The sequence below is a fragment of the Takifugu rubripes genome, chromosome 8 (assembly GCF_901000725.2).
Source record: "Takifugu rubripes chromosome 8, fTakRub1.2, whole genome shotgun sequence".
In the NCBI taxonomy this organism is placed as follows: domain Eukaryota; kingdom Metazoa; phylum Chordata; class Actinopteri; order Tetraodontiformes; family Tetraodontidae; genus Takifugu; species Takifugu rubripes.
In genome coordinates, this window is record NC_042292.1 from 4,718,352 (window position 1) to 4,745,775 (window position 27,424).

Below are 27,424 nucleotides of genomic sequence, written 5' to 3' on the forward strand. Positions count from 1 at the left end.
TCTGCTGTGGTTGCAAGAGAGCAGAGACGTCACCGTCCCATTATCTTGAAGTTGACCAGGACAGAAAACCTGCCCCCTGCTAAACTCACAAAAACACTCTGAGGTGTCACAGCTATGGTTGCAGAGACACACCGAATCTGCTTCTGCGCACACGCTTCCCCCTCTCTGCCTATCCAAATCATAAAAATATATTCTTCTTGTCATGCACAAGGCACTTTAGGCGCGTCCCCTCCCCAGTCAACACGGCAGGTGTATTTAATTTCATTGGTCTCTGTTTCCAAAGCATTATTGAGGCGGACATGTATATAGATGAAGTGGAAAAAGTCATGAAATGTTTAATAATAGACAAATCCCCAGGTTCAGATGGTTGAACAAACCACGTCTAAAGCGAAACAGGGAATGATCATGCCTGGTAAAGACCCTAAAATAATCAATAATCTTGGACCTCTTTACTTGTGCAATAATTATTATAAAATTGTAACACACACATTCATACAAAGAGGTTCAAATCTGGTATAACTAATTATTTTAGATACACAATCTGGCTGGTACTTGACTTGCTTGAATACAGCCATTTAAATTAGGTTTTAATTCATTATTTGATTTTTTTTTTTAAAGCTTTAGATACAGTTGATTACAAATTAATTTTATTACTTTGCTTTGCATTGCTTTGGAAAAAACTTTATTAATATGATACACATTTTTTATAAGGATAGTAAGAGTACAGATTTATTAGTACAAGGAACATGCCCAAGATTCCCAGTTCAAATTAAACCTTAAAAAATGTGAATCGTTGCCAATTGTTGTTCGGATCTATAAGATAATGTTATATATGTTTGCAAGACCAAACATATGGCCAACTCTTCGACATGACTTAGGAATCCAGGAGTTCTCCCACCTCCCCGTCATGTGACTTTCATAGCAAGAACCTATTTGGGGTATTGGGGTAAGTAAAAGAATGCTCAACTTGTTTAAAAATGTGTTTAAGTGACTGTTTAATTCTATTCATAGATACAGTACAAATGGTTGTACTACTGATGCTGGTATCCATGCTGATACACATAGGTTTCAGAACTTGAGCACACACTGTTCCTCATCCTTGTAATACAGCTTTATTTTTCTCACCACTTTAAAGTTGCTCAGAAGAGGGGAAAAAACAAACCCGGCAGCCAACGAAAGTGGATGCAGTAGAAAGGCAGATGAAATGATTCATCATATCATGTGTCGCACTGAAAAAAGTGCCTGTGAGAAGTGCTTAAAAGCTCAAGTAGAAGCTCTGAAGAATGAAAAGCTGTCTCCTCTCAATGTACCTTGGCCATGAAATTAGGGGCTTTTAGAGAGAACACTTTGATCAATTTCACAAAGGGTGCAAGTAGTCTTATAACCACTCTATTATTAGCATTTTAGCTTACATGTGGCTGGCTAGTATATTTAGACTTTGTAAGGTTGGTTTCCAGAAGAAGAGCTTGTTCTTTTCAAGTGAATCACTGTCAGGTGGGGTAATTTTGTCAGCGTTCCATCAGCTGCAACAGATCCTCTAAGGTGAGGCTTTTATGGTAAGAGGTCTCTGGTGGCTCCAGAGCAGCTTCGGTTCCACGTTGGACATTGAACCACATGTTATCTAGTCGACACAGGTTGTTTGACACTTCATACCACAACAGGCTGCTGCTGTCACGTAGCTACACCAGTTTGAAACTGGGATGGACGTGGCAGCGATCAGCTGGAGCAGAGAAAAGCTGCCACAGGAGCAAGGGTGGAGGGGGAAGGATGCTCCTGGCCTTCTGTCAGCAGAGTTGCTGCAGCCTGGCCATCACTTGCTTCCCCATCTGGTTGCGCTCAGTCCTGCAGGCCACCTCTGACTGAAGCACCATCCGTTGCCTGCGGCAACATAGCAATTGAACATTCAAAATGAGGGCCTGACAAACATCAATGTAAGTAATAAAAGGACACAGTGTGGATTCATGCGTAGAATAAAGAGGAGCGTATTTCACAAATATGAATAAAATGATCTAATCATTATGGGTTGCATTCAAGTGCAAATAAACTACACTGGACAATTGTTTCCATATCATGAGGATTTTTTTGGTATGGCATAAAATGTTGCAGCATAAAAATGCGATAAATGGAAAAACACTGAATTTTCTTATACATTTCTAAAAATAGTGCTTAAAGAAAGCTGGAAAGAACTCCCCATTTGTGTTTATCCTGAGACTTCCTGTCTCAGAACCCCTCCAGAAGTGTTATTTGTCATGAGTATTTATATAAATATACTTCAACAGTGCTCCTATTTATGGTGAGGAAAACGTAAGCAAACTTCAGCCTCCTTTGCACCCAACATAACGACATCTTTCAGGCATCCATCATGGCGTTAGACTCACCTTCCTGTTGCTCCGTTGTCACGGTTGCTATTGGAGACCGGAGCTTCCCCACGCAAGAACTGTGCTCTTATCATCTCTGGTGTTAGCTGAACTGCCGAGCCTTGGCACCTGCTCGCGTCATATATCACAGCAATGATATGGAAACATGATAGAGGATCATCAATCTTTAGGTCTGATGGTCTTACGCTGTGTCTGCTGTTGGGAGCAGATCATCAGGAGGAGCCGTCAGAGGAGGAGGTGTCATGGATGGAAGTAGATCAGTGCTGGAGTCGACAGACCTACAGAGGACAAACACATTTTCATTTATCTCCCCCTGGAGAGCCGGACCACACGCTTACCAAATCAAGATACATGCACCATCTTACTTGGATGAAACAGCTGCTTAAGGTGGTTTGCTATCAGAGAATAAACAGAAATGATAAAAAGGCCGGAGGGAAAAACAACGGAACGAAAATGCTGATAAGGTTTCAGAGAAGCCCCTAATCTGGACAGATCACTGACACCTGATGGCACTACAGTCACAGCCACAAAAGAAGAAGCAAGAGGCTGCGATCACTGCAGACATCCATATTAAAGGAAGGAACGGTCAGAGAATTCCCAGAAATCATATTAAACATACTCAAATCCTCATCAAGGACGCCTTGAATCTAACACAATCAGTGGTGAACGAAGACACAGGTGGGTAGGGCGGGTAGTGGCGTGGCCCTCACAATACGATACGGATCACGAGATTTGTTCACGATACGATACATGTTGGGATCTTTTACATAGCTGGAAAAATGACAAATGCTGAAATCTTCATACGTTCATCAGATGGGAATGATAACAATTCTTCGGAATTGGAACATTACAATAACTTGTCAAAACAATATAATTTGGATTACAGATGTCAAATGACTATTTAAAAAAAATTAAATGCAGAGAGTGGAAGCACCACATGGACAATTTGTGGAAGTTGCAGAAATAATACTGGATTTCCATCTGGAAATCCATCGAAAAGATGGCATGACTTAAAAAAATATATTTACATTCTGGGTGGGTTTTGTGGAGACCTGAGGACATTATTGGTGGCAGCAGGTCGCATGGAGAGACAGTTTAAGGTAATCCAGTCAAAGTTCTTCCAGGTCATGAGTCCTACAATCACGTCCTGTGGGCAACAGATTTGAAGCTTTAATCCAGAAACAACGTGCTGCTAAAATGCTAAATCCAGCACTGCTTCAAGTCAAATCTACCTTTTGCTTTGCTAACTTTATCTTTCTGCCACTCGTGTCGTGTTCACACGTTTGATACCTACAAAGGGAAACCAGACTAATCTTGGGTGGGGCTGTTCAGAATGTCACCACAAACAATTACTCAGACTAGCTGTTGTTGTTCACCTGGGCAGTGGGCACAGGTGCCACTCCAGGTCCCCCTCCAAGTATTTCAGTGTGGGTTTGTACGCCCGCAGGCCTGGAGCAGGGTTCTAAAGGACATGAGCAGATAAATATGGTCAATCCAATTATAAGTATACACACAAAATAAAGGCTCATGCAGAGAGATGGCGTTACAAAGATTCTGAAGGGGTTTGCAATGGGGGGTCCCAGCAGAGCCTCAGGAGCAGTGAAGGACAAATGAGCGATCTCCTCCTCTTCCTCACTGAGCAACACCTCAACCTAAAGAGCAAAAAACATACAGAGGGAAACTACACATCACTGGGGGGAAACACAACGGGGGAAATGAATTACAGATATCTGAATGTTACCTCTGAGAGGGTGCGAAGGGGTCTCACCAAACCAACTGGGATGTAAGAATTAAAGGCCTTCCAGGTGGAGACAGACTGGTAGCCCATCAGCTCATAGCTGCGAACCTACAAATCAATAAATTCCTCAAGAAACCAGAGGTGATACCCATGTGCAATAAACTGAAAAGTGCCGATATCCAGTATGACCAGCAAGATATATTTGACTGCGTTGGTAGCAGACCTAATTGACATGAATAAGCAAATCAATCCTTAAATGAACTGATATTTGTCCTTTTAATCAGGTATGGCGAGACTAGGAATTGGAAAAACTCTCATGCATTGTCTGTTATTCATTATGTTATTATGTTCCCAAACAAAACTTACAGTAAAACCAGAATTAACATGACTGATAATAGCAATGACATGAAGGAGGTAAATGTTGCCACAGGTACCGACACCAGTGCCAGGACAAGCTTGACTGCTCAAAGATTTTTAACGCAACAGCAAAACCCAAGTGTTTTTTGACTTTATAGTTAAGATTGCAGCAAGTTAGGTCAGACAATTTGTGGGTTCAGATATCTTAAACTGCATGTAAATTAAGTTAAAGCATTGTAAAGTCTGCCTTATACTGACATGAAGATGTGGTGATTGAAATAAGTATCAAACAGGGTCGGGTTCCCTGGCTGTACTCCAGAAGAATTCACTTCACTTGGATTTGTTGTAAATGTATTCAAAATATAAGGACTATAAAGGACACTGCTTTGGCAAATAGTGTCATGTTTCTGCTCCTGAACTGCAGAAAACACTCACTTGAAGGTTGAAGACAGGAATATCTGTCGTCACGGTCACTTCGATGGGATCCACGGGCAATGTCCTCAAATTACTGAGAGCCTTGAAGCATCAAACAGACAAATGGTATTATTTGTCCAAATTGAACAGCCAGGCCAAGAAAAAGACACCTTTCAAAGGAAATTATGAAGGAAATTCAGGAAGAGAGCTCCCATGAGCTTTTTTACACACCAGCTGGGTTGAACTTTGGTGCCAGTTATGTAACACACTCACCAGGGGGTCATCCTCATCAGGGAAATTGGGGAACGTAAATGGAAAGATTCTGTCAGGTGTGATCTTCAGCATGCACGTCGCCTTTTCTTCAGCTGGAATAACAGATGAAATAACCATTATTTCTCCAGGTCTTTGTTTGTCATGGTCAGCGAGGGATGTGCTGTGTGATTATTTGCACCATAAATAGTGTCGTCCCTGAGGCACCGTCCTAATAACCACAAGGAAATTCATTTCAATTTCCCCCAGGAGGAATAAATTGAATTAAGCATGCTTTACTGACGATCATAATGAGATTACATCTGACGCTGGAGATCAGAGGATCATCCAAGCTCTCCTGACATGACGGTGGGTTCTCAGCACAGCCTGCCTGTTTCCTCAAACGGTTCAGTCTCCGGCTCATGCGGCAGCGAATCGCCACCTGTCAGGGAGAAACAGGAGGAAAGGAACTTAGTGCTTTATGGTGAAGGACTGAATGGGATTTGGGTAAGCCTCTGCAGACATCTTGGCACCTATAAGAAAGGCATGAATCTTATAGGGAAGAGGTCCATAAAATTCTTATTGGAATGTGCTAATTGACTTCAGGATTTACGCTGGAACTGCTCTCTAAACTTTGATGCTTTAGTGCCTGAGGGGGTTGAACAAATATCACGCCACTTCTGAAGGATCAAAACAAACTGGAGTGATACATTTAAGAGGCTCTAACTGTCCTCGGTCATCTGTATGTTTTGTGCATGTTGCATTTCATGGAGAGACACAGAATCAAATGTTTTTGTTGTAGATACCGTGTGTTTTGGGGGTTTTTCCATATTTGCTGGATGTGGGTTCAAATAATCCAAGTGATCTAGATGGGAGTTGTGCAACAATGTCTGTTGTAAAATAGCACGTCACTTTCAATAACAGATGCTTTGATCATCAAAAGATCAAACATCTTATTTGATCAATGGATCAAAAAAAGAACCTTAAAACTGATTGATCTTATTTTTGCATCAGGTCAAGCAAATGGGGGAGTATGCCCATCCATCCATCCATCCATCCATCCATCCATCCATCCATCCATCCATCCATCCATCCATCCTCCATCCATCCATCCATCCATCCATCCATCCATCCATCCATCCATCCATCCTCCATCCATCCATCCATCCATCCATCCATCCATCCATCCATCCATCCATCCATCCATCATCCATCCATCCATCCATCATCCATCCATCCATCCATCCATCCATCCATCCATCCATCCATCCATCCATCCCATTTAGAGTTGGGGAAAATAATTTACAATAATGCACTTGTAACTACAAAATAAAAACATAAAGAACCTTTTACGTGTTGCTTATTGTTTATGCAATTTGCTGATATGTTCTTTTTGTATGTTTCTTTACCTTTAATGTTCTTTTCCTTTTCAGCAGCGAATCTTCAAATCTGGACATGTTCTTGAATTCATTGAGTCACAGCAGGATGGCTGCTATTGCACTATTGCTAATTTGCTCAGATTATAGCAGCTCCAGGATTTACAGAAAGACTGACAGACAGACATTAATTGCAAAGAGAAATCAAATTGTCAGAGCAGCTTGTCCACACAAAATGTGGACAATACATTTAACCTGGAAAGTTAGTGGGGAAAAACAGTAAAAACTGTGCAGAATATTGGCACATATAGTGACACTGGGGAGAAACACCCTCCTAAAATGCGGTTGGATCAGTCTCTTCAAGCTTGTCCAGTTTTCAGGAGGGACCAGTATGTTATCTATGATGGCCCCACATCTACATTCTACATTCTGTAGATGTACAAACTGATCTGGCCCTCATATCAATCCATGCCTTTCTGGGTTAGCGTTGATATGCAGTTTCTCCAGCTTCACCTTCAATAGCAGGTGGTGTTGGAGCCATCCAGTGCAGAGCAGGCCTTCTACAGCTGACGGCACTGAATTAAGTACAGCATACTTAAGTTTTGTACCTTATATATATGTTCCTTTAACTCGGGATGTCCGTCGACGAATGGACGCCCAAACATGTCAATAACACAAGGTTGCATTAGACTATAGATGTTGGACTTGCTGGAGTGTTACTGTGTCACAGGTGAGGAGACTTTAACATCTTCACTCGCAATCCACGTCAAAAGCGTATTTACAGGTAAAGCGGGGCTCAGGGTGTCATAATTAGGTCAACTTTGTTGAAATTTATTGCGTATCAGGTTTAGTGATGTGATGAAATAAGCTTGTTACTATCTTAAATCAAGCAAACTGAATTGCCTCTGTAAAAATATGCAGTTCTACTGACATCTACCGGTAGAAGTCAGATCACATACTGCACCCTGCAGCAGTGATGAGATAACAGCTTCTCATTCTGGAAAGAAAATACCAGTCTTCCGTGTGAGGGAATGTGGGATGACCTGAACTGCTGGCCACCTGCTTCCCTCACAGCCGTGTCCAAACCACAAGTTTTTCAATTCACAGTGAGATATGGAATCGTTTTTCCGAAGCGCAGTGTGGCTTTTGATATTAAATTTATTATGGCAGTCGTGTAGATCTTTTGGTTCATGCCGTTGAAATTTTAAGTTCTGCAGGGATTTCAGGAGGAGCAGGTGCAGATAGACTGGAGCACTCAGTGCCTCTTCACCTACGCTTTGGAGCAGGAATCAATTCAGAAATGAAAAAAGTACATTTTTCAAAAATAGCCAATATATTTTGTTATTTTAGAAGAGGAAAGTTGTAAAATCGAGGCCCTCATTTGCATTTTTAAGCTCATTCAAGTGGTAGATAAATGAAACTGGATGAACCGTGCCCCTGCTGCAGCCTGAGCAGTCGCGTCCGCTGCAACTCAACTGTGGAACTTTTCGGGGGGCGAAGAACACTGAGCCGCAGTGTTTCTTTGCTCCCCACTACCAACGACAGCCACAGTGACAAAGGAATTGTGTATTATGTAGAAGTTGTTCCGAGTAAAACGTATTTACACTCTTTAGAAAAGTTTTAAAGGAGTGTGAGTAACCAATGTTCTTCTCTTCAATTCCCTTCAAAAAATAAGGAAACCTGAATCAGTAGTGCCCCCTGCATTTGTTTGGGATATTGCAAATTACTTCACCTGCTTCTAGTCACGCACCTGATAAATCTCAGTTTAACAACCAAAACTAACTTCAAACCACAAAAATGTTAAGCTGTTACACAGTTCCCCAAATATTCTGGTTGTTGCATAACCCCTGAAGCAGTTTAAGAAAACTCAAGAATCAGTTTGTGTTCATTATCAACACTAAAACAGGTGAAATGTTCTGCAGTGAAATGAAAGAGCCAACAATGGATACCTTCTCAATACAAGTTTCTTACAACACCAAGAAAGAGGTTTCTTCCAATGTCCAGAACAGTCTTTATTCCTGACAGAATATCAACTGAAGCTATAAAAAAAGTGCATTCGATTTGGACTAAAACTGATTTTCAGAGGGAAACAGCCTGTCTGGCAGGTGGCAAACGAGCCATTCAGGCTCAGTTTCCCTTCATACAAACCAGATGACAGGAAATCACAAAATCAACTATGCATTTCCAAAAAGGAGAAACATCTAAACCCCATCTTTCGCCTTCAGCTTCTCCACTAAAGCGACATAAGCAGCCATCGCGTCTTCCTTCGATACACCTGTTGATTCAAAAGGGTTTAGCGTTAATGGGTCAGGTTTCAAAGCTCAGTCATGCTTTAGTTTGATTGAAAACCACACATTCCAGCTCCAAACTGACCTTTTTTCGCATTCCAGGCATCCCACTTTGCTTTGCCTGTGAAGTCAAACATTCCCGGGCGATCTGTGGGTGACAGATGTGTGGTCCCATGATTTTATTAATAAAGCAATTAATGTAAACTATCCAAGTCGAGCAAATATTTTTTGTTGAGTTGGTCAATTTTTACAAAGGTTCTTTCTTTTTCTTTTTTTTATTATGCAGGAGGGCAAATTCAAGCAGGTTTAAGATAACTGTCTCGCACTGATTTCAGGCGACAGCAGGACCCGTCATATCTCACTACTTGTCAACTTTGCCCCATTGCTTCATCGCTGCAAACTTTACGCAACGTTAACAATCCGCCCCACGTGATCTGCAGTCAGCTCGGCCCCGGCTCCGGCTCCGGCTCCGGTTCTCACCCGTGTTGACGTCTCCGACCGTGACTTGCTTGTACAGGCCGTAGAGCTCGCCCAGCTCCGAGTCGCTCGGCTTGTTCTTGAGCACCTTGACCTCCTCCGCTGCCTTCTGGAACGCTTCCTCCTGGGGTGTCAAGAGCGCGGAGATGTCAGCGTCCCATTGTCTCAAAGTACACCGGAACACAATAAACACGTGCTTCCGGCTAAACTCACATGAACACACTCTGAGCTGCAAACACGCCTCACTAATTACCCTGCATTAGCTGTAAGATGTTTAAGGTTGTATCATGAAGGGAGAAATAATAGAATCCACTTACGCTCATGGTTGTTAAGACGTCTGGACCGCTGCTGCTGGGCACGCCCTCCCACTTTTCTGCCTCCTTCTTCTTTGGTTTTTAACAGCAATTGGCATGCCTGAAGTTGCAATAGCGCCACCTTTGGGTCACTTCTTTCTCCTTACATCCCCTTTAATAATTTCCTCCCACCTGAACATCTCTCAAAATGCTCTTCTCATCTTCGCCCACCATTCCCAGTTCACTCAGTCCATCCACCAACACTTTCCTTTCTTCACTATATTGTGGTCAGTTCTTTTTGTCTCCTGTTGTTTTCCAGATCCTGAGAAAACTCATAATCTTTCTGGATGTTTCTCCAGTCTGTGTTCCGTTGAAGTTACTGCTCCTGATTGTTAATCTTGTTGTAACTTGCTCTTTCCTGTTATTTCCCCTCCTCCTCGGTGAGCCGACCCTCTTTTTTTACTGGAAATAGATGCCTCCCCTTGACTTCTGCTTCCCTCTCCTGTTGACAGCATTCATTTGCTTTTTTTCTGCCCTCTGACTTTAATTATTCTATTTCGTTTTCAACAGTGCTCCTCTTACCTGCTTCCTTTGCCAGTTTGTGGATCCTCTCCTTCCCTAAAACCTCCAGGTGTGCTGGGGTCCACAAAAACACAAATCTCCTTTGATGACCCTCAATCCTTCATTCTCCTCGATGTTCTACCAGCTCCTGAGGGCTTTCAGTGATGGGTGCATCACCTATAACCCCCTCACCTCCCCTCCCTCGTTGCTTCCCATCTCTCACAACTTAAGATACTCCCCAAACTAGTCAGTTGATTCGCTTTAACCCTCTGCTTCTCTATGTCGCAGCCAATAAGCAGATTTCCAGATGGCAAACTTTGCTTCTCTTCTTGTCCAGAGCACCCCCCCCCCCCCAAAATAAAATAATAATAATAATAATAAATAAATAATAAATCCCTCTCTCGTGCTCTCTCCAGCAGCAGCCTTCTTCCTTGTTCCCCCTCCCAGTGTTGATCACTCCTCAATAAAGGAAGTTGCTATTAGCTGAGTAAAAAGTCACCAGAAATCTCTAAATGACATGGCAGTACCATCACTGTTGAGAAACATGTTATTTAGTGGTCACGCCCATGTTGGTCCAGTCGGTTAACTTCAGTTCCTCCATGACTCAACAGAAAAACAACTGTTTTTCATTAATCCTTGATAAATAGGAGGCAGCTGAGACTCCTGTCCCAGGAAGATTCTTTTTCTTTGGATTCAGTGCAGGTAAAGCTATGAAACTCAATCATATTTGCAGTTTTTTTACCTGCATGTTGCAATGACAAGAGGTATAACATCGGAGGCATAAAGTTAGCATTAAATAAATATGTTGTGGACTGCTAATAAACTTTTTTAGAATTTTGCCATTGATATTTTGCCCATGTGTAACCCCAGGGGTCACGGGTGGGGGTACACATGGGCGTAGGCACGGTCCACCCCTGGAGGTGTCGCCAGTTCATCGCAGGGCCCGATGAGAGCTTTTGTGGGATCGGTACCTTGCTCAAGAGCACCATTGTAATTACCAGCATTTCTCTGGTATGATATTGCTTAATGAACTTATCTATTTTCTTCATTTTTGTAGTTTTGGTCTGCTGTTGTTTTGATTTCAAATGCTGATTTTGTTGTCTTCGTATCTCTACGCATGCGCAGAAATGATATGGGCAGTCCGGGCACTGCCGTTGCCAATTTAGCGACTTTCTTGCCAAATTCGTTTGTCTTACGCGTGCTTGTCATTTCACTTTTTATTCATCAAGAATGGGTCGTTGTGTCCCACATCAATGCAAACATATCTTGTCATTTTGCTAAATGTGTGAGGGAAACGCTTTGATGAAAATGGTATCTTTCAAAGCGGAGCAAATGTCTTGACCTTTACCACAAGATGACAGCACTGGCACAGGGCGACTGGCTCAAACGTATGAGTATGTAGGAAGAAAACATGTGTTTTACCCACAACAAGCATAAAAAAACCCAAAAGGCGCGGGAGAATGAACAGAAAGCAAGACTTTATGGTACACAATTTAGATTTTATAAACGCAGACCAGATTGAAAAAGATGCAAAGAAAAAGCAGCAGGAGAGGATGCTATGTCTGATTACCATAGCACCAGGCTGCAACAGGTAAAACAATCCAAAAATAAGCACATCCAAATGTATTTTGTCTCTTTAGTTACTCTTCTGTACCTACAAGTTTCCGATTGGCACGTTAGAATTTCAGCACAAATGTAACAGACTAAAAAATACATTGATTGTAAAAAATATATATTTTTCCTTCCTTCCTTTTTTTTTTACATACCAGGTTATTTTGTGTTAAAGCAGACCTTGTAGGCCTCAGGGGGGAAAACAAGTGCGCAAACATCAAATATTCTATGTTTTACCTTTCATTCTTACAGCAGAACACATTTGTCAGTGGCAAAATCTAAACAAGAACTAAAGAGTCAAGTGTTACTCAGTGTAAAACTAAAATGAAATGGAACATTGCATCCAAATGAACACTGCGATGCCATTTGTAGCACTCAAGAGCTCTCTCATGGACTGCTCACTGCCACTGACGTGTGTTGGTCATTTCTGACACTTTGATATTTTGAGGTGATCTATGCCTCTAAAAACAAAACAGGCGGTTCGGTCCTTTTTTAGCATCTTGAAAAAAGTCAAACTCCGCTGGCTGTTGGCAATTTTAGCAGGAAAAGCAAAACAAATAAGTACATCTGGAAGCAAGTGCATCTGCTCATTACTGATGACAAAACAATTCAGTTTCAACATAAATTAAAGATGATGCATAGTGCAAAAATCTTAATGATCTCATTTGGGAGCCCACATCAGTAATTCTTCACATCGGTAATTCTTGGATTTGAGATGATCCACCAAGAACACAACAGAGTGTTCACTCCTGCACCGCTGCTACTCTCACACGTGGCTGACCACCTCCGGAAAAGTGAAGCGGATGTGTCGGGTCTTCTCCCAGCCGCGGCGGATCTTTCTGAGCTCTCTGGACATGCAGGGCAGGAGAAGAACCAGGCGGCCCAGCAGCACGATGAGCGGGAGGATCAGGACCAACGCAAAAGTGGGGGGCATGTAAAAATGGTACTGGGAAGCGTCGAAGGCACGGTTCCATCCGAATAACAGCGTGTGGAGAGTGGCCATGGCCAAGGCGCAGTAACCCAGTGTGGACTGTGGGGAGAAAAAGAAAGGTTTGCATGTGGAAGCAGAGACAACAGAACAGCTAGAGTCAACCAGTCCTCCAACAATCTGACCCAGATTGTTCCCCTTTAAGTTCACAGCAGGTCAGCACAGAGCCCCAGGTCACACACTGACCCTCTACTGCTGACTGAACCATACCACCGTGTGTGTGTGTGCGTACATGGTGTGCAAGTGCGTATATGTGCCCACAGGGCCCCCTAATTAAATAAAACATCCCAAGGTTGACTGGAATTAAAAGAAGCTTAATTTCATCAACTTACTTATAGCAAAGTGCATCCTGATGAATATGTTACTACTTTACATTGAGAAAAATATCTTTCAGTGGAATTTCAAAAGTTTTAAGAGAATCTGAAAGGAATCCGAGGCGTAATCATTCAATATTTACAACCTTCACGCTGCATCAGAATAAACAGACTAGGGGGAAAATAAAACCAATCATTCCCAACGCTTCCCTGTGACGTCTCACAGCTGAGAGACTGCATCCCGTCGGATGTGGGCCTCACAACTCTGATTGTCCACATGAAAAATCTGAGAGCCACTGGAATAAAAAGCAACAGAACGACTGAACAAGAGACTTGCAGAAATAGAGCTAAGACAAGAAAGTGTGTGTGAGCACTGAGTCACAACACTCCTAATGGCCTTGTCACAGCCCCAGTTTAACAGCAAATCTGGAGCAGCTGCGCAAGTGTCGTTGTGCGTGTGGAAGCGCGCAGGAGACACACATGGACTACGCAGCACGTCAGCCTGTGAAGAACTGGAAGTGACATCACCGTCAATCTCCAGCCGTCATCCTGCATTAATCCGCGCCACGCGTTCGAACAAAAGTGAAACCTCTTTAGAGCACACGGTCGCCTGTCTGTTTGTGTTTGCGTACTTGTATGAAGCTGAACTCCCTCCAGTTGACAGTGTTGGCCACAGAGGGCAGTGATGTGATGGCCAGCAAAGACAGCAGTCCGAGGGCCATGATGCCCACAGAGAGGTACAGCTCCATCCTCCACACCTCCGCGTCCACCCAGGAATCCTCCACGCCCTCCTTCACCTAGAAAACACCAATAACCGGAAATCACTTCAAATGAGTCGCTCCTTTTAGAATTTCAGATTTTCAAATATCTTTGGCACTGATTTTTTTGTTGTTTTAAAGTCTATTATCTATTACAATATGAAATAGTTGATGTAACGTGCCGACCCGACTAACTCCAGGAATTCTGCAGGCATGTGTCAGCGGAGCATCAGTACACATCATCTCTGAATACTCTTTCAATACTCATTTTTCACAACATCGACTTGCAGGCCTGCGACTAAAGCTGCTTTCATTGTGGATCGCTCTGAATTGATTGATCCCGTCACAGTCCTGACAATTCAAACACACGCGCATTTGCTGCACTCATTCAGACGCCTCAAATCTACGAATTTCTTTCAGGAATGACAGTGTTAATAATTATCTGTTTTCTGAAATGTCAGAAAATGTTACAGATGAGGTGACTTTTTTTTTTCTACAAAGGCAGGATATTCTGTCAGCTTTTGGCGGAGTAAAATATATCAGTATAAATGCGAATCAATTAAAAATAGACGAACAATGGGGTAATATCAGAATACAAATATATCTAATATTGAAATACCTGTTTAAAAGCCATATTGACCAGTTTGAAACGGGCAGATTTCCTCATGGGGAGACACAGACTGTAGACGGCGTGTAAAGTGGCACACAGGAAGCTGCACAGCCCAAGCTGCTTCCTCCTCGTGAGCCAACGGTCCAGCCGGTCAGGGAAGCGCTTGTACTTTGTGCCTAACCAAAGCTGGAGACAGGCAGCAAGCAAACCAGGCAGGTATACCAGCGAGAGCATCACCAAGGCCACAGAGGGGAGCGTGACATTGACCACCTCGATGGGCATCTTGTAGAAAAGATTCTTCCCCGATGTCACAAAGGGATGGAGGACGTCGTGGATGAAGTTGTACAGGTAGAAGATGATGAACAGGCCAAGGGTGCAGATGACCGGGACGCGCCACGAGGGAAACAGATAGAGGGGGAGGTTTTCGATCTCCAGAGAGGAGGAGAGGGGGCCCATGTCGACAGGGACGAAGCCCATTTGTCTGCAGAGCTGAGTGACTGAGCTCTTGGCGCTGCTGCTGTTGCTGCACAAGAATACCTGCAGAATAAAACCAAAAATCAGCCACTTCCATCCTCCTGTGCACGGATCACAACTGGGGAGTGGGGGTGGGGTGGGGGGGGGGGGGGGGGGTGATGAATCCTACCTGCCGGCTTCCGTCTCGTGGGCCCACCTGGAGGGTCCAAGCCGATATGGTGTTGAAGCCTTTGACCACAGAGCTCTCTGGAAACATGTCAGCCAGGAGCTCAGCGTTCGAAGGCCCGTCCAGGTTGATCCTGATGCCGTTGCTCACGTCGATCAACGTCTTTCCAGCCAGTGCTGGCTTCAGTTCAACCAGAGTGGAGTGGTGCTCAGGGAAAATGGCCACAAAGACCAGGTCTGCCTGGCTGGCTGCTTCCATCTGTGAAGTCACCTGAGGGCAAAATGCATTATAATAATAGAGAAGCTCAAACATTTGCATGCCAGCGCCTTAAGAACGAGATCTATCTTTGTGGAAGTTAAAAAAAAACACGAGATCATGCCCAGAGATCCAGCCTGCAGATCTCTGGCGCACAGAGCATCACTCAGCAGTGTTTCAAAACAACTGTGGGGAAACAGCAAGATGCAAAATATGAAGCAGAAACCAGCGGGCATCTAAAGGAGCTCAGAGGCTCACAAGCCAGGACATGACAGAGAAAAAAAGAGCGTTTTTAGCCTCTCCAGCGGGTCACCAAGGAACAAATCACCATAATTAATTTGTAGAATTATTTCTGCTAAGCTGTATGACACACACTTTTATGTTAATAGTGAATTGCCTCTTTGAGTTTATGTCTGGGCTCTTTACGAGCACATCCTCTGAGTCCACAGGGAAATGTGTGTTGGAGAGCTTAAAGCGCTCTGACTGACACTTGCTGTTAAGATCTGCGTGGCATCTGTTCAGGATGACAGCAACAGTTATTACGCTTGTAAGTAGATAATTATCACCACAGCGTGAAATAACAACACTCATTACGCGATGAGTGTGACTGCTGATGTCGGTGTCATTGAGTTTTACCTCGACCTCTTCAGGGAACAGAGCGATGAAGCATTTCGGGTTCCGACTCCCCACCACGACTTGGTAACCCGAGGCCACCAGTCTTCTTGCTAATGAGCGGGAGAAGTCGCCGGTGCCCATGATGCCGATGACTGGAGCGTCGGGGTCACACATGGAAGCCTCAAGGCACCTGGAGCCTCTCCCTTCCCCACGGCCCCGGATTAAAGGCCTCGCCATGTCGTCAGGCATAATATTCTTCACAAATCACAAAGATGTGTGCAGCATTTAGTTTCTTACGCATGCAGCTAAAGTGGAACATATAATGGTACGCTCATAACCTACATAATTCATCCTTCTGTTTTATTTAAATGACTTTTCTGAAGGAGAGGATTTAAATGTGCCTCAGCTGACATGTCCAAAGTGCACCCAACAATAACTAAAGAGATCACCTAGGGCCTGAGGGGTTTCACTAAAATCATGTAAATGTCACGAAAATGAAACTAGGCACGTTTTCGTTCACCCGCACCTTTATTAAACCAAAGGACGCCTAAGCTATTAGCAGCCTTGACGGTATTCATCGTTTAAAGTGCACCAGGAGTTTAACCAGAGGAGCGCGTCTCCACACAGCAGCGGGACGCAGCCACCTCGCTCGTTGTCCTTGATCGAACTCGTGTTAACTTTCAAACCAGCTAATTACAACACAAGCCGACGCCGTCGATCTCACAAGACATGTCCGAGGCGACAAGTTTATTGTCCGAGTGATTTCGAGTTGAAAAAGAACTTCCTGGGTGGATATTTTCACTAATATCATCGGAAACCTACCTCGCGCTCTCGCCTCCTCCTTCGACAGTGTGTTTTTCCTGATAAGGTGACGTAGGCGCCAACGTGCCGCCCTGGCCACGCCCCCACGCCCTGGCCACGCCCCACGTGTGTGCTGCAGATAGGAGCTGCCGAGACAAACGTCGTAAAACGCTGCATAAAACTGTGGTTTTAGTGAAATATATGAGTCAATTTCAATCTTCCTGGACAGCAGAACAGGAAGAATTAAAGTCATCCAGAGTTCCGCTGTAGGAAAAGTCTTGAAGCATCAATATCAAACTGGCTTCTGATCTTTAAAGACGTTTACTGGTAATACGTTTTGTCAACTTGTGTTTTATATCTATGGACATTTTAAGCGATGCACACTTTTATTAATTATGTGTCTGTCTAATAAGACAATATTTGAATCCTGACATATATAAAGTAAAGTGAAAACATAGCCTTTAATATGTCCGCTGAGTGCATCATCGTGTGTAATGGTGTGATATTATTCACATTAATTAGAGCATATGTTAATAATGCAGGCCAATGTTCTATATCAGCTACTCTGATTGGTGATAAAGACCTGACCTTGTCAAGGTGAATATTAGCCTCTTAAGCTTTTCTACTGTTGTGTGTATTGGTAGTCAGCTTCAGACATCAGCTTGCACAAGTTGAAGAGTTGACAACATTTTTTTCCCATTTCTATTGTGATTCCATTTAAATGCTAATTTTATAATGCGTACATTATCCCCCATTGTCTATCATATTTAGATTAGCATTTAGTTGTAGATGTGTCTCAAAAGAGATTCCAACATAACTGTAAAACCTTCACGTTTCTGGTTTGGTGAAAGATTAATGTTAACATCATCAATGTTTCTACTTTGCTACACACTGGCTGCTGCTGGAGAACAAGTATCTGATAGGGTGGCCTTGGGATTAGAATAAAAAAGCAAAAGCAAAAACATGTCCAAAAGATGTCTGACCGCAGGTTACACGCTGTCAACATGACTTCATCATATCTGCCTTTGCCACTTGCAAAGGTTGAAACCCTGGGGTCAGTAGTGCCGCATCGTGTCACCACAGTGCATGCACACCACCTTCTTTCACTCCCTCAAGGGCCTCAGTTCAGTTACAGTGCTTCAGGTCACAGTCCTTGACATGCTTTTCTGATTTTGAAATGATTTTTTATTCATAGCTATCGATTAGCGATGTATCCCAGTGTGCTAACCCATTAATCTTCCCTGTCATTGTGTTGTTACCCATAATGAGCCATCAGGATCTTTTGCTCCCCTTAAAAATAAATTGTCTATTCATTTTGGCCTCGGACGCAAGTGTATTTTAAAAATAAATATCAGATCATGAGAAGTTACATCTGCAACTCTGAGCATGAAAAAAAAGTGACTCAAAGCATATTTCTTTCCAAAAAGTCAGCCAAATTTTCTGACATTAAGCCCATAATATCATAATTTACAACACGTAAATAGGTTGGATGGGAGGTATTATGAAAGACAGATGAAGACATGGTCATGAACAGTTAGCTTGAGGTGGTCAGAGCAGTTAACATCTAACAAGGCATCAATGCCATGATGTCGTACAGAGGAAGACATTTATTTCAGCATCAAGGTGTCGTCGGTGCCCTTCGTCAGACATTCAGGTCACACACCGCGACAGCAGCTGACGTCGCAGGAGCCCGCCGCTGCGTTATTGCTTCTCGAACAGATTACAGCAGATACAGCAAAGCCCTGTGATGTTTTACAGCCCATGTTACTAATTCGGAAGGACAGGCAATACCACTTTTCTATAAGGCAGACACACGCGCGACACGACCCCACACAGAAACAGACGCTGCTAGCTGTTTTACACATAAAGCAGTAAAAGTGTTCACATCTGACATGCCCAGTGAAACAATCCAAATGGGTAAATGATTCATTCTGCTTATTCAGCACTTGTGGAGCATGATTCAAAGTCTATAATCTCAGCAGCTGCAATAAATAATGTGGACACTTCTGCGGTGCACGACTCACTGTCGCCCAAAGTTACAGTTCACAGTACTAATTCTGAGTAAAGGTCACTCTCTGCAGCCATGTAGAAGGATTCAGGGAACATGATATTTCCCGTTCTGCACGCTTCTGCGTTTGTTCTGGGGTTTATTCTACTGCTGAGCATTTAAAATCGAGACGTCTCATCCTGCGATTTCAATCTCCATTCCATCTCCGCCTGGCTCTCATCTCCAGATACCGGCGGCTCAGTCGGAGTTAAAGCTGAGCTGACTACAAGTGGAAATTACTGGAGGAGGAGGGGGGGGGGGGGGGTGTGTGATGGTGTGGCGGGGGCCCTCTGCAGCGTAACTGTGGAGGCTTCAGTTAAGCCTCGTCTTTGGCCTCTGAAGATTTCTCCAAATCAGACATCGATCTAAAGCCTTGTTGTGAAGGTGAGGCCTGAGTTCCAATTTCAGGCGCTTGTACATCTTCCTACCACCCCATTACAGATTTTTCAGGGACAATTTTAACATTAAGGGCAAACTCAATTAGTCAATTTTAAAAATTCTTTACAGCTCTTCAAACCCCATTGAGTAATGCTATGATATATAATTGAGCAGCTGTGGTCACGTGACTAGACACAAGAGGTATTTAGAAGAAAGCAGTGATGAAAAGATTCTTACAAAATCAGAATTTTAACTTGCAGGGAAGAAAATGAAATCAGTTTGTTTTTCTGAATCAATGAGAGCTGCATGTATGGAATGCAGACTGCTCCATTTCTGCCTCACCCCGACCTGCTCTTCTTCCTCCCTCCCCTCTGTCGACGGACCGATGTATTTCATCGTTCGAGGTCACAGCCCTGCCTTCGGCCATTGCTTTTGACTTTGAATGGACCCCTCACAGCACTCCCATAGTTAGCATGCAGTGATTTAAAACCGGAACCTGATTTTGACCCTGTTGTGTTTATCAAGGTGGATTTCACATTCCTGGAGTAACAAATGACGGCAGTTGCTCCCGTCTGTAAATAAAATATATCTGCATTGATGAATAATATTACTGTTGAAGCGTCTGTAAAAATACAATTCAAACAAATAAATGAAGTAATAATTTTGTATTCATGGTTTATATAGTTAGCGGATATAATTTGTGCTCCGTTGCGCCCCTCATTTTACCTGTTGCCATTTTTGGGAAGGTTTGGAGACAAGCTTTACGCGCAGGTTTACGCGCTCCTCTTGTCAAGTTAACCCTACACTGAAATAAGTCTTCCCGTTAATTTTTTTAAAGTAATAAAAGTCACTGACAGTGTGCGTGCATCATTTTTACTGATTTTGTGAAGAACGTCGGCTTTAGGTTTGAGGAAATATATCATATAATAACCGAGAAATACGTCAATGTCTTCTGTGAAAAATATTGTCATGGTGTTTTGTTTTAATGCAGCGTTCCACGAAAGCGCTGCTTTAATTTTGAAAGTGTGAGCCTCTGTTTCCGGTGTCATCCTCTGACTTTCACAGCTGTCTGCAGCTGTCCGCGGACAGCCCGGTGCGCACAGAGGACAGAGGCAGCTCGGATGAAGCAGCTCTTCTCTGGCTTCAGTCCTGCTGAAGGTCCCCTCTTCTCTGAGACTCTCCCCCCCACCAGAAAGCCCCCACGGATCTTCTGTCGCCATCTGAGCCTCAAACAGCGCGGAGTAAGTGGCCGCTGATCGTTCTGGTGTGCTTCGTCGGGATGGTTCTGTTAGTTCTGGCCATCGTTGTCCCGCTGCTGCTGCTCCGCACCCCCCCCATCTCTGGCCATTACTATGAGATGATGGGAACCTGCCGGATGGTTTGCGACCCCTACACCACCAAGCCAGGAGGCGCCACAACTATGGAGGTCATCCAACACGCCGATGGCGCGGCTGCCCTACCGCAGCCGCCCATGGCGCAAGGTACCCGCGGGGAGCCAGGACGGCCGGGTAAACCGGGCTCCAGGGGTCCTCCAGGGTTACCCGGACCACCTGGTCCCAGGGGGCCACCAGGAGAGCCAGGCGGCGGCGGAAAGTTCTCTTTCACTTCGTTAAGTGGGGCTGCGGGGGGTAACAGTGACGCGGACGGCTTTAACGGAACCTTAAACAATTACAGGATCGCGTTTTACGTCGGCCTGAAGAATCCGCACGAGGGATACGAAGTGTTAAGGTTCGACGACGTGATCACAAACTTGGGGAACCACTACGACCCGAGCACGGGCAAGTTCACCTGCCAGGTGTCCGGGATCTATTTCTTCACCTACCATGTGCTGATGCGCGGGGGAGACGGAACCAGCATGTGGGCCGACCTGTGCAAAAACGGACAGGTAATAAGAAAAAACACACAGACCACTGGTTCATTCTTAAAGAACACACACAACAATAATAATGCATTGATGCAAATGATATTTCCGGTCATTTGGGCAAACGTGCGTCACGTTTATAAATACGTTTATAAATAAATTGTTCCTCTTGCAGGTGCGGGCCAGCGCCATTGCTCAGGATGCTGACCAGAACTACGACTACGCCAGCAACAGCGCCGTGCTGCACCTGAACTCCGGGGACGAGATCTACGTCAAACTGGACGGCGGCAAAGCGCACGGAGGCAACAACAACAAGTACAGCACCTTCTCCGGCTTCATCCTGTACCCCGACTAACCACGACGGAGGACAGGCGGACAGAATTCACCACCCGGGACCGTTTTTGTCACGAGTCTGTATGTCCTGGCTTAAAGACTTGCTTCTGCAGCTGTATAGGTTTGTGTGATCTGTGTTTCATTTGCTGCTCTACTGTCATCAGGCTGCTCAACCAAGTGTTCCAGGTCTGGGTTGGAAATGTTCTGAGCTGGAAAAGCTCTTTTGGTTTAAAGTAGTAATAGGGGAATGAATCAGAAGCTGAAAAGAGGTGGTGCATGTGAAATTAGCAGTGTGTGTGTCGGGGGGGGGGGGGGCAATAAGCAATGTGGAGAACCTGCGAGGCCACTAAGGGGATTCAGATGGTCTGCAGAGGGGCATACTTGGGAACCCAACTTGTTGTTTAACAAGAATTAAGAACAGGAAACAGATTCCCCGACTTTCACCGTGTTGCAACGTCACACACGTCGCTGCTTTCAGCCCCGTCCCCCTGTGCAGCTGTGTTGAAGTTGATGCTCCGTTACGCAGCGCTGTGACTCTAAATACTCCTGCCCCTAGTGGTAGACAGCAGGAACGCCAATTATCCCAAAGGTTTAAGGCAGGGGTGGGGAACCTTTTTCATATCGAGGGCCATATAAAGTCCTCCGAGGGCCATACTATTATGAACACATACCTAGGGATGCAAAAAAAAGACAAAAAAAATTTCTATAACCACTGTGTTACTAAGTCTCATGATTACTGCATTTGAGTTTGAATTATTTATTTAGCACACATGCATATAAAATCACCAAAAAAATAGAATAAAATGACAAACAAGTAAAATATGTTTTCATGATCATACATAATAAAAAAAGGCGAGGCCTCTACTCACAAAAACTGCAATACAACAAGATAATCAAGAAAATAAATGAAGAAAGAAAGATAAAGACAATAATAATAACAACTAGAAAGCACTCGGAGCGCAACAATTCCTGGCATATTGTGATTTCCACCATAAATATTAGTCCCACATATACTTTGACTACATATTTAGATTCCTTGACCATAAAAAACATACCGATAGCCACTGGAATCATAACAATATATGTCTTAGTTCAATAGTTAAAAATGAAAAAAATTCACGCTTTGAAACAATTTTACTTTGTCCGGCGCGAGCGCCTCAGCGGCGGCTACGAGGCACGTTCACGAACTCTCCTTCGGCGTGAGGTTTCAGCTTCGTGGCTATTAATTCACTCACCACAAAACTTGCACGCGTAATATTCTCTCTGTCGGTACATGGTCGTGTGAAAGCTGCTTGTTGAGCCTCCAAACGCCGACGAAGAGCGTTAATTTTATCCAAACTCATCTGTCCGTGTCAATCAGTCCAGCCCTCTACGTACATCACATGCTGTGTTCACTGACCCTGACCTTGACTCGGACATAACATAACTGTCTATTTTATCTCAGAAAACGGGAAAATATTTCCTCTTGTTACGAAAGAAATTTCAGGAGACGAAAGGCAAAAATACGCTACCGCTGCTACTCGCAGCTCGCGGAGTTTAGCGAACGGTCCCACTGTATAAGTGCACATATAAAATATAAAAATCTTATTGCGTTGCGGGCCGGTAGAAATGGTCTCGTAGGCCGTATACGGCCCGGAGGCCGGGGGTTCCCCACCCCTGGTTTAAGGCTTGGCTCTTGGCCTGCAACATATTGTCCATCTTCATTTCTGTTCTGACCTTTGATCCTTTGCACAGTGAACTATGTGAGCTGCTGCTTAGTGATGGCTGTGTATAAATGATCAATTCATGGATCCGTACTGCAACAGACAGCGGGCCCCTGAAGGTCAAAGGTTAGGACGTAGCAATTAAAAGAAAGTAGGCTGCACCTGCCAGTGTTTTTACAGCCAAATATTCGGTGCTGGGGACCCTTTGAGGGTATGCCGATGGCCCCAAATTCAAATCATACGGTGTCACAGCATTATTGGGAAATTTGATGCGGATAATGGGGGTTTGGGATCAAAGTGATGTTCCAAATGAGTCAAATGTGGGGCAGATGATGTCAGTAGAGCAATTTAGAGTGTGGTGGGTCCACGCTGCAGAGGTCGCACTCCTCATGGGTCTCCGTTCTCATACTGAAATAAAGATGATTTGACAGAACATTTGCTGCTTTCATCACTGGTGAAACTCATATGTGTGGCTTTAATCTCTTGTCCTTAGCATCTAGAGGAAGGTGCTGCCTGCGTCACTTTTAATTATCTCATCCAGATTCGCAAACATTCCATCAAATCTTGCCGCATGCTTTAATTAAGATTGTGTCTAGTTTTTACACCAGGCTAACCCCTCAGGAGCTCACAGGAAACAGATGTTTACACACCACCCTTCACAGAAATTGTGTTAAACTCATTTTAGCAGTGATATTAAAACAAATATTAGCACGCTGTGAAGCAAACATGTCCCCCTCTGGGGGTGGGGATATTTTCATTGATGCAGAAGAGTTCTCTCTTTTACTCCTGCAGATTTTTCCAACAGATCACAGATGATAAAAAAGACCTGATGAGATCCTATATGAGGTTAGCAGTGTAAGCCAGGCTAACAGTCGTTGTACTTCATAATCGGCAATGTACAAGTGATTCTCCGGCTGACTCCATTACCTCAAAGCTGAGACGACTTTGCAGCGGCCTTGTGAATGAGCAGCATTTAGCAGCACGCACACACATCCTGACATCCATTACATGTCCTCACTTTGCTAGTAAAATGTGGGGATTTGCGACAATGAAGGATTTCTGAGTGAGAGACAATCTGTCAGGCTGCAGCAACAATAGGTCTCGAAAGTAAAATGTGTAAAATGTGCTTTGATTAAACAGTCAAATATAAGTGGAAGTGATTATTCGATACAAGTCAAAACATGTGATTCAGTTTTAGATTCCAAAGCATCCCACTGGGATGGAAAGAATCCCAAGCGTTATCCCAGGTTTTCCTGAGAAAGGAGGAAACCAGAAGGCTTTCATGAGGCTAAGCTAATCTAAACTGGTCTGTGACAGCAAGAGAACTGAATCACAGTGATTGTGACCATTTGAACTAAGACATCCAGTTTCATTTTTAAAACAACAAAAAAACAAGAGATGATGCCCCTTTTCCTGCAGCTGGAGCTTGACCTCTTTTGTAGCAGTATCACATTCATCATACCTGTTCTGCAGGTTGTAATGGGGTTTTTTAGACTCTTAAATAAATAATAATTAACATTACTGGTACATTAATTGTTGTGAAGTGGTCAACCCCGAATTGTTTATCCTAAAGTAAAGACAAGATTTAATTGTCATCACCATCACGTGATGGCAAATAGGAAGAAACACTTACAAATGTGAAACCTAAACACAAAAGAGATTAATGAGATTTCTTGTTGCGACTCGGCCGCTGGGCCACATGACTCAGCTCGGGGTCGACTCTGGATCTGTCGGTCTGAGCTTCGAAATCACGCATCAGCTGTGGTTTAATCAACCAAACGGGGGAAACAAATGAAGACGTGCACTTCTGAAAGCCTCTTTGTGATTTAAGCAAACCAAAAAAGTCAGAGAAGACGGATGAACGCACCCCACGGTTGGTTGAACACTGGGTTTAGCTTGTTTAGCGAATAGGGTTGCAACTTCCAGGATAAAATGTCCTTAATGCCTTAAAGTATGCAGCTTAATAACCAATTATTCAGACGTCTTTAGAACATTCCCTTTGTATTACTCAAACTAAAATGGCTGCCCTCTGCCCGCTTTGAAATCCAATGGTGATATCATTAATTTATCACATCAGCCCATGGGAGGTCTTTCAGAAGTCGGGGTCGTCATGCAATCTGTCATTTGTGGACTACAGGGGAGTAAAGGTTAAAGAAATAAGTCATCGGAGCAGGCAACTTTTATTGGAACAAAACCAGTGAGGCTGCATGTTTCATCTCCCCTCTGATGGCAGAGTGACGATCCTCCGAGAGGCAACCGAAAGGTTAAAGTGGCCCAAAGCACAATGACTGATGAGTGCATGAACGCGCGCACGCACGCACGCACACACAGACAAAGCCTTATACTTCTATCTTTGTGAGGACTTTCATAGACTTTTCATAGACTTGATGCATTCCCCAGCTCGAAACACAATCTAAACCCAATTCCAGCCCTTAAACAGTCCTTTAAAGTTGCAAGGACAGGCCTCACTTTGCTTATAGAATTAGTATTAGTACTCAATATTAGCATGCACACCCGTCCACTAATAAGTGCTGCACTCTCTGGATCGTGTGGATCAGCACATCCCTGTGAGGTCAGCTTGTTCTGCTTTACAGGTGCAGTCTGTAAAATTTGGAATAACATCTTTTTACTGCATGTGAAATGTGAATATATTAAAGTTGGCATAGTTCCTGCTGCAGATACAGCCACACACTGACACAGGTCCTCCACACTGCACCTCCAGGTTTCTGCAGAAGCCTGGAATGGACATCACTGGTGGCCAATGCTTGTTATTCTAATTCTAACCACCAGAGGCCGTTAAAACTCACTAAAATCCTCATTAACGGTCAGCAGACCTGTTATACTGACCTAACAGTTAAGATTTAACGTTGAAGTGTTAGCGTGCTTAAAAGAATCACAACTTTAAGACAAAATATATTTGTCAAAACTGTGACTATAACAGATTTAACATGCTATAATGGACCCAAGCCCCCCTCTGAGATGGACACTGTTGCACCAGCTAATTGGTGTCAAGTGTTCAGGTTAAAGATCTACAGAGCTGCATTTAAAAATTTTGTCCATGTGGGAGGGTAAGAGCTTTAAAAACCTCTAACGCAGCTACTGTAGGAAACATGGCAGCCATAGTTGATTTTGTTAGCAGAAGGAACATGTCTGCTTCAATTCCATTTGCCAATTAGAAGATGGGCCTCATTTATCTTCATCGTCGGCTTTCACAAACTTCTCAGCGAGATGTAATAAGAGCGAGGGGCAATCTGTCGCCCCGCTCTCATTAGGACTCAGAGATGGCCTGAAGCTTAATTATTTATCTGCATTAATATCCATTCAATTATTGATGACAGGTGAAAGAGGGTGTGTGTGTGTGAAGGCCAAAGATCAGACGTCCTTTACCTCAGTCATCCTCCTGATTAATGGATGAGGAAGAAGAGCCCTTCATGTATTATTACTGTACAAAGCCTGGACCTTGGAAATAGTGCACACACACTCACACACACTCACACACTCACACACACAGGGGAAAAGGAGAGGAAGAAGAGCAGAACCTCTGAACATTTATCGAGGTTCAGAACATCTCTGCACACGACTGCAATTTCAATATTTGAAGGGCAGGAAGTTGCTGACTTTTAGAGTTTTGGATACTTGTCTCCCGTCAACATAGTTTCCTGCTCATAAATTCATAAATTATCAGTGTCTCAATATCGACAGTTTGAAATTCAGCTCAAGATTCGACCATCTGTTGATGTTGAGCTGGATCTGACTGTAGCTACCTCCCTATGTTTGACAGGCTTTGAGGCTGGAAATTTCAAATAATTGAAAATCATAAACACAAAAAGTATAAACACACACTTAAGCTATGAGCTGATCATGAGTTACTCTCTCAGTATTAGTGCTTAGTATTAAGCACGGAGTGTCTAATACTCCCACAGAGAGGTCCTTTATCACGTGCATGGTGGTCAAACACCAGTTTGGGCTGCAAGTAGTTACACTGAGGGATAGTTACACTTTAAATATATTTGGTGACAGATGACGTCACCATGACTGGAGTTACTCGAGACTTCCCAGCTTATCATACGGAATCTAAATGATAAGGCTTTCACTGACCTCTAGTGGAGAAAATCAATATTGCAATGTTCCGCTTCATGGTGATATGATGGTCTTGATTTAATTGCATTATTTATTGCACACACCTTTCAGGGGACTTTACTACAGCCTGTTTACTAAACTGGTCTTTTACACAACTGGGTTTATACATTTCATTTTATATCTGTTTTTTTAAACCCTTGTTTTATGGGGAGAGAAAACAAGATGTAAATGTCCTAAATAACATTAATTAAATAATTCATAATCAAATAAATAAAAACAATACAGAATAAAACAAAAAG

At 43.6% G+C, this 27,424-nt stretch overlaps 4 protein-coding genes across 6 annotated transcripts; 1 reads left to right on the forward strand and 3 right to left on the reverse strand.

Annotated features, from left to right (window-relative positions):
- Window positions 1-1,089: 1,089 nt before the first annotated feature.
- On the reverse strand, window positions 1,090-6,028 carry LOC101062017 (cilia- and flagella-associated protein 221-like). 3 transcript variants are annotated; one of them, XM_029840726.1, is made up of 13 exons: window positions 5,943-5,964; window positions 5,458-5,578; window positions 5,339-5,368; window positions 5,161-5,252; window positions 4,909-4,989; window positions 4,120-4,224; window positions 3,926-4,030; window positions 3,755-3,840; window positions 3,611-3,668; window positions 3,407-3,525; window positions 2,564-2,656; window positions 2,379-2,486; window positions 1,090-1,878 (listed from the first exon to the last, which is right to left on the reverse strand). In XM_029840726.1, exons 4-13 carry the CDS (start codon window positions 5,230-5,232, stop codon window positions 1,785-1,787), a joined length of 921 nt encoding a protein of 306 aa, XP_029696586.1. In that variant the 5' UTR covers window positions 5,233-5,252; window positions 5,339-5,368; window positions 5,458-5,578; window positions 5,943-5,964; the 3' UTR covers window positions 1,090-1,784. The 3 variants fall into 3 exon arrangements, with proteins under 3 accessions (XP_029696586.1, XP_011604493.2, XP_029696587.1); XM_011606191.2 differs by lacking the exon at window positions 5,339-5,368 and having other exon boundaries at window positions 5,943-6,028; XM_029840727.1 differs by lacking the exons at window positions 3,407-3,525; window positions 3,611-3,668; window positions 5,339-5,368 and having other exon boundaries at window positions 5,943-6,028.
- A 2,432-nt stretch (window positions 6,029-8,460) lies between these two features.
- Window positions 8,461-9,755, reverse strand: dbi (diazepam binding inhibitor (GABA receptor modulator, acyl-CoA binding protein)). The gene is made up of 4 exons (XM_011606178.2): window positions 9,595-9,755; window positions 9,281-9,401; window positions 8,886-8,948; window positions 8,461-8,787 (listed from the first exon to the last, which is right to left on the reverse strand). The coding sequence occupies exons 1-4, from the start codon at window positions 9,598-9,600 to the stop codon at window positions 8,714-8,716; spliced, it is 264 nt and encodes an 87-aa protein (XP_011604480.2). The 5' UTR covers window positions 9,601-9,755; the 3' UTR covers window positions 8,461-8,713.
- Window positions 9,756-11,588: 1,833 nt separating this feature from the next.
- Window positions 11,589-16,823, reverse strand: LOC101061567 (STEAP family member 3, metalloreductase). Its single transcript, XM_003966499.3, has 6 exons — window positions 16,745-16,823; window positions 15,944-16,177; window positions 15,056-15,322; window positions 14,422-14,949; window positions 13,677-13,841; window positions 11,589-12,772 (listed from the first exon to the last, which is right to left on the reverse strand). Exons 2-6 carry the CDS (start codon window positions 16,169-16,171, stop codon window positions 12,509-12,511), a joined length of 1,452 nt encoding a protein of 483 aa, XP_003966548.2. The 5' UTR covers window positions 16,172-16,177; window positions 16,745-16,823; the 3' UTR covers window positions 11,589-12,508.
- Window positions 16,824-20,225: 3,402 nt separating this feature from the next.
- LOC101072920 (complement C1q-like protein 2) lies at window positions 20,226-22,049 on the forward strand. The gene is made up of 2 exons (XM_003966466.2): window positions 20,226-21,033; window positions 21,185-22,049. The coding sequence occupies exons 1-2, from the start codon at window positions 20,428-20,430 to the stop codon at window positions 21,362-21,364; spliced, it is 786 nt and encodes a 261-aa protein (XP_003966515.1). The 5' UTR covers window positions 20,226-20,427; the 3' UTR covers window positions 21,365-22,049.
- Window positions 22,050-27,424: the final 5,375 nt, after the last annotated feature.

Bases quoted from the DNA above. Each gene is read 5' to 3' on its own strand.
- LOC101062017 (XM_011606191.2), bottom strand. From the start codon at position 5,966: ATGGAAAAACCCCCAAAACACACG. The intron at 5,579-5,942 runs GTATCTACAACA...TCTCCCTGACAG, and splicing joins AAAAACCCCCAAAACACACG to GTGGCGATTCGCTGCCGCAT. The intron at 2,487-2,563 runs GTAAGACCATCA...TGACGCGAGCAG, and splicing joins CTCCCAACAGCAGACACAGC to GTGCCAAGGCTCGGCAGTTC.
- dbi (XM_011606178.2), bottom strand. The intron at 8,949-9,280 runs GTGAGAACCGGA...TGTCACCCACAG, and splicing joins GGTCGGAGACGTCAACACGG to ATCGCCCGGGAATGTTTGAC. The intron at 8,788-8,885 runs GTCAGTTTGGAG...TTGAATCAACAG, and splicing joins TGCCTGGAATGCGAAAAAAG to GTGTATCGAAGGAAGACGCG.
- LOC101061567 (XM_003966499.3), bottom strand. From the start codon at position 16,171: ATGCCTGACGACATGGCGAGGCCTTTAATCCGGGGCCGTGGGGAAGGG. The intron at 15,323-15,943 runs GTAAAACTCAAT...TTTTGCCCTCAG, and splicing joins TGTTCCCTGAAGAGGTCGAG to GTGACTTCACAGATGGAAGC. The intron at 14,950-15,055 runs GTAGGATTCATC...TTTATTCTGCAG, and splicing joins CACGAGACGGAAGCCGGCAG to GTATTCTTGTGCAGCAACAG.
- LOC101072920 (XM_003966466.2), top strand. From the start codon at position 20,428: ATGGTTCTGTTAGTTCTGGCCATCGTTGTCCCGCTGCTGCTGCTCCGC. The intron at 21,034-21,184 runs GTAATAAGAAAA...TTCCTCTTGCAG, and splicing joins ACCTGTGCAAAAACGGACAG to GTGCGGGCCAGCGCCATTGC.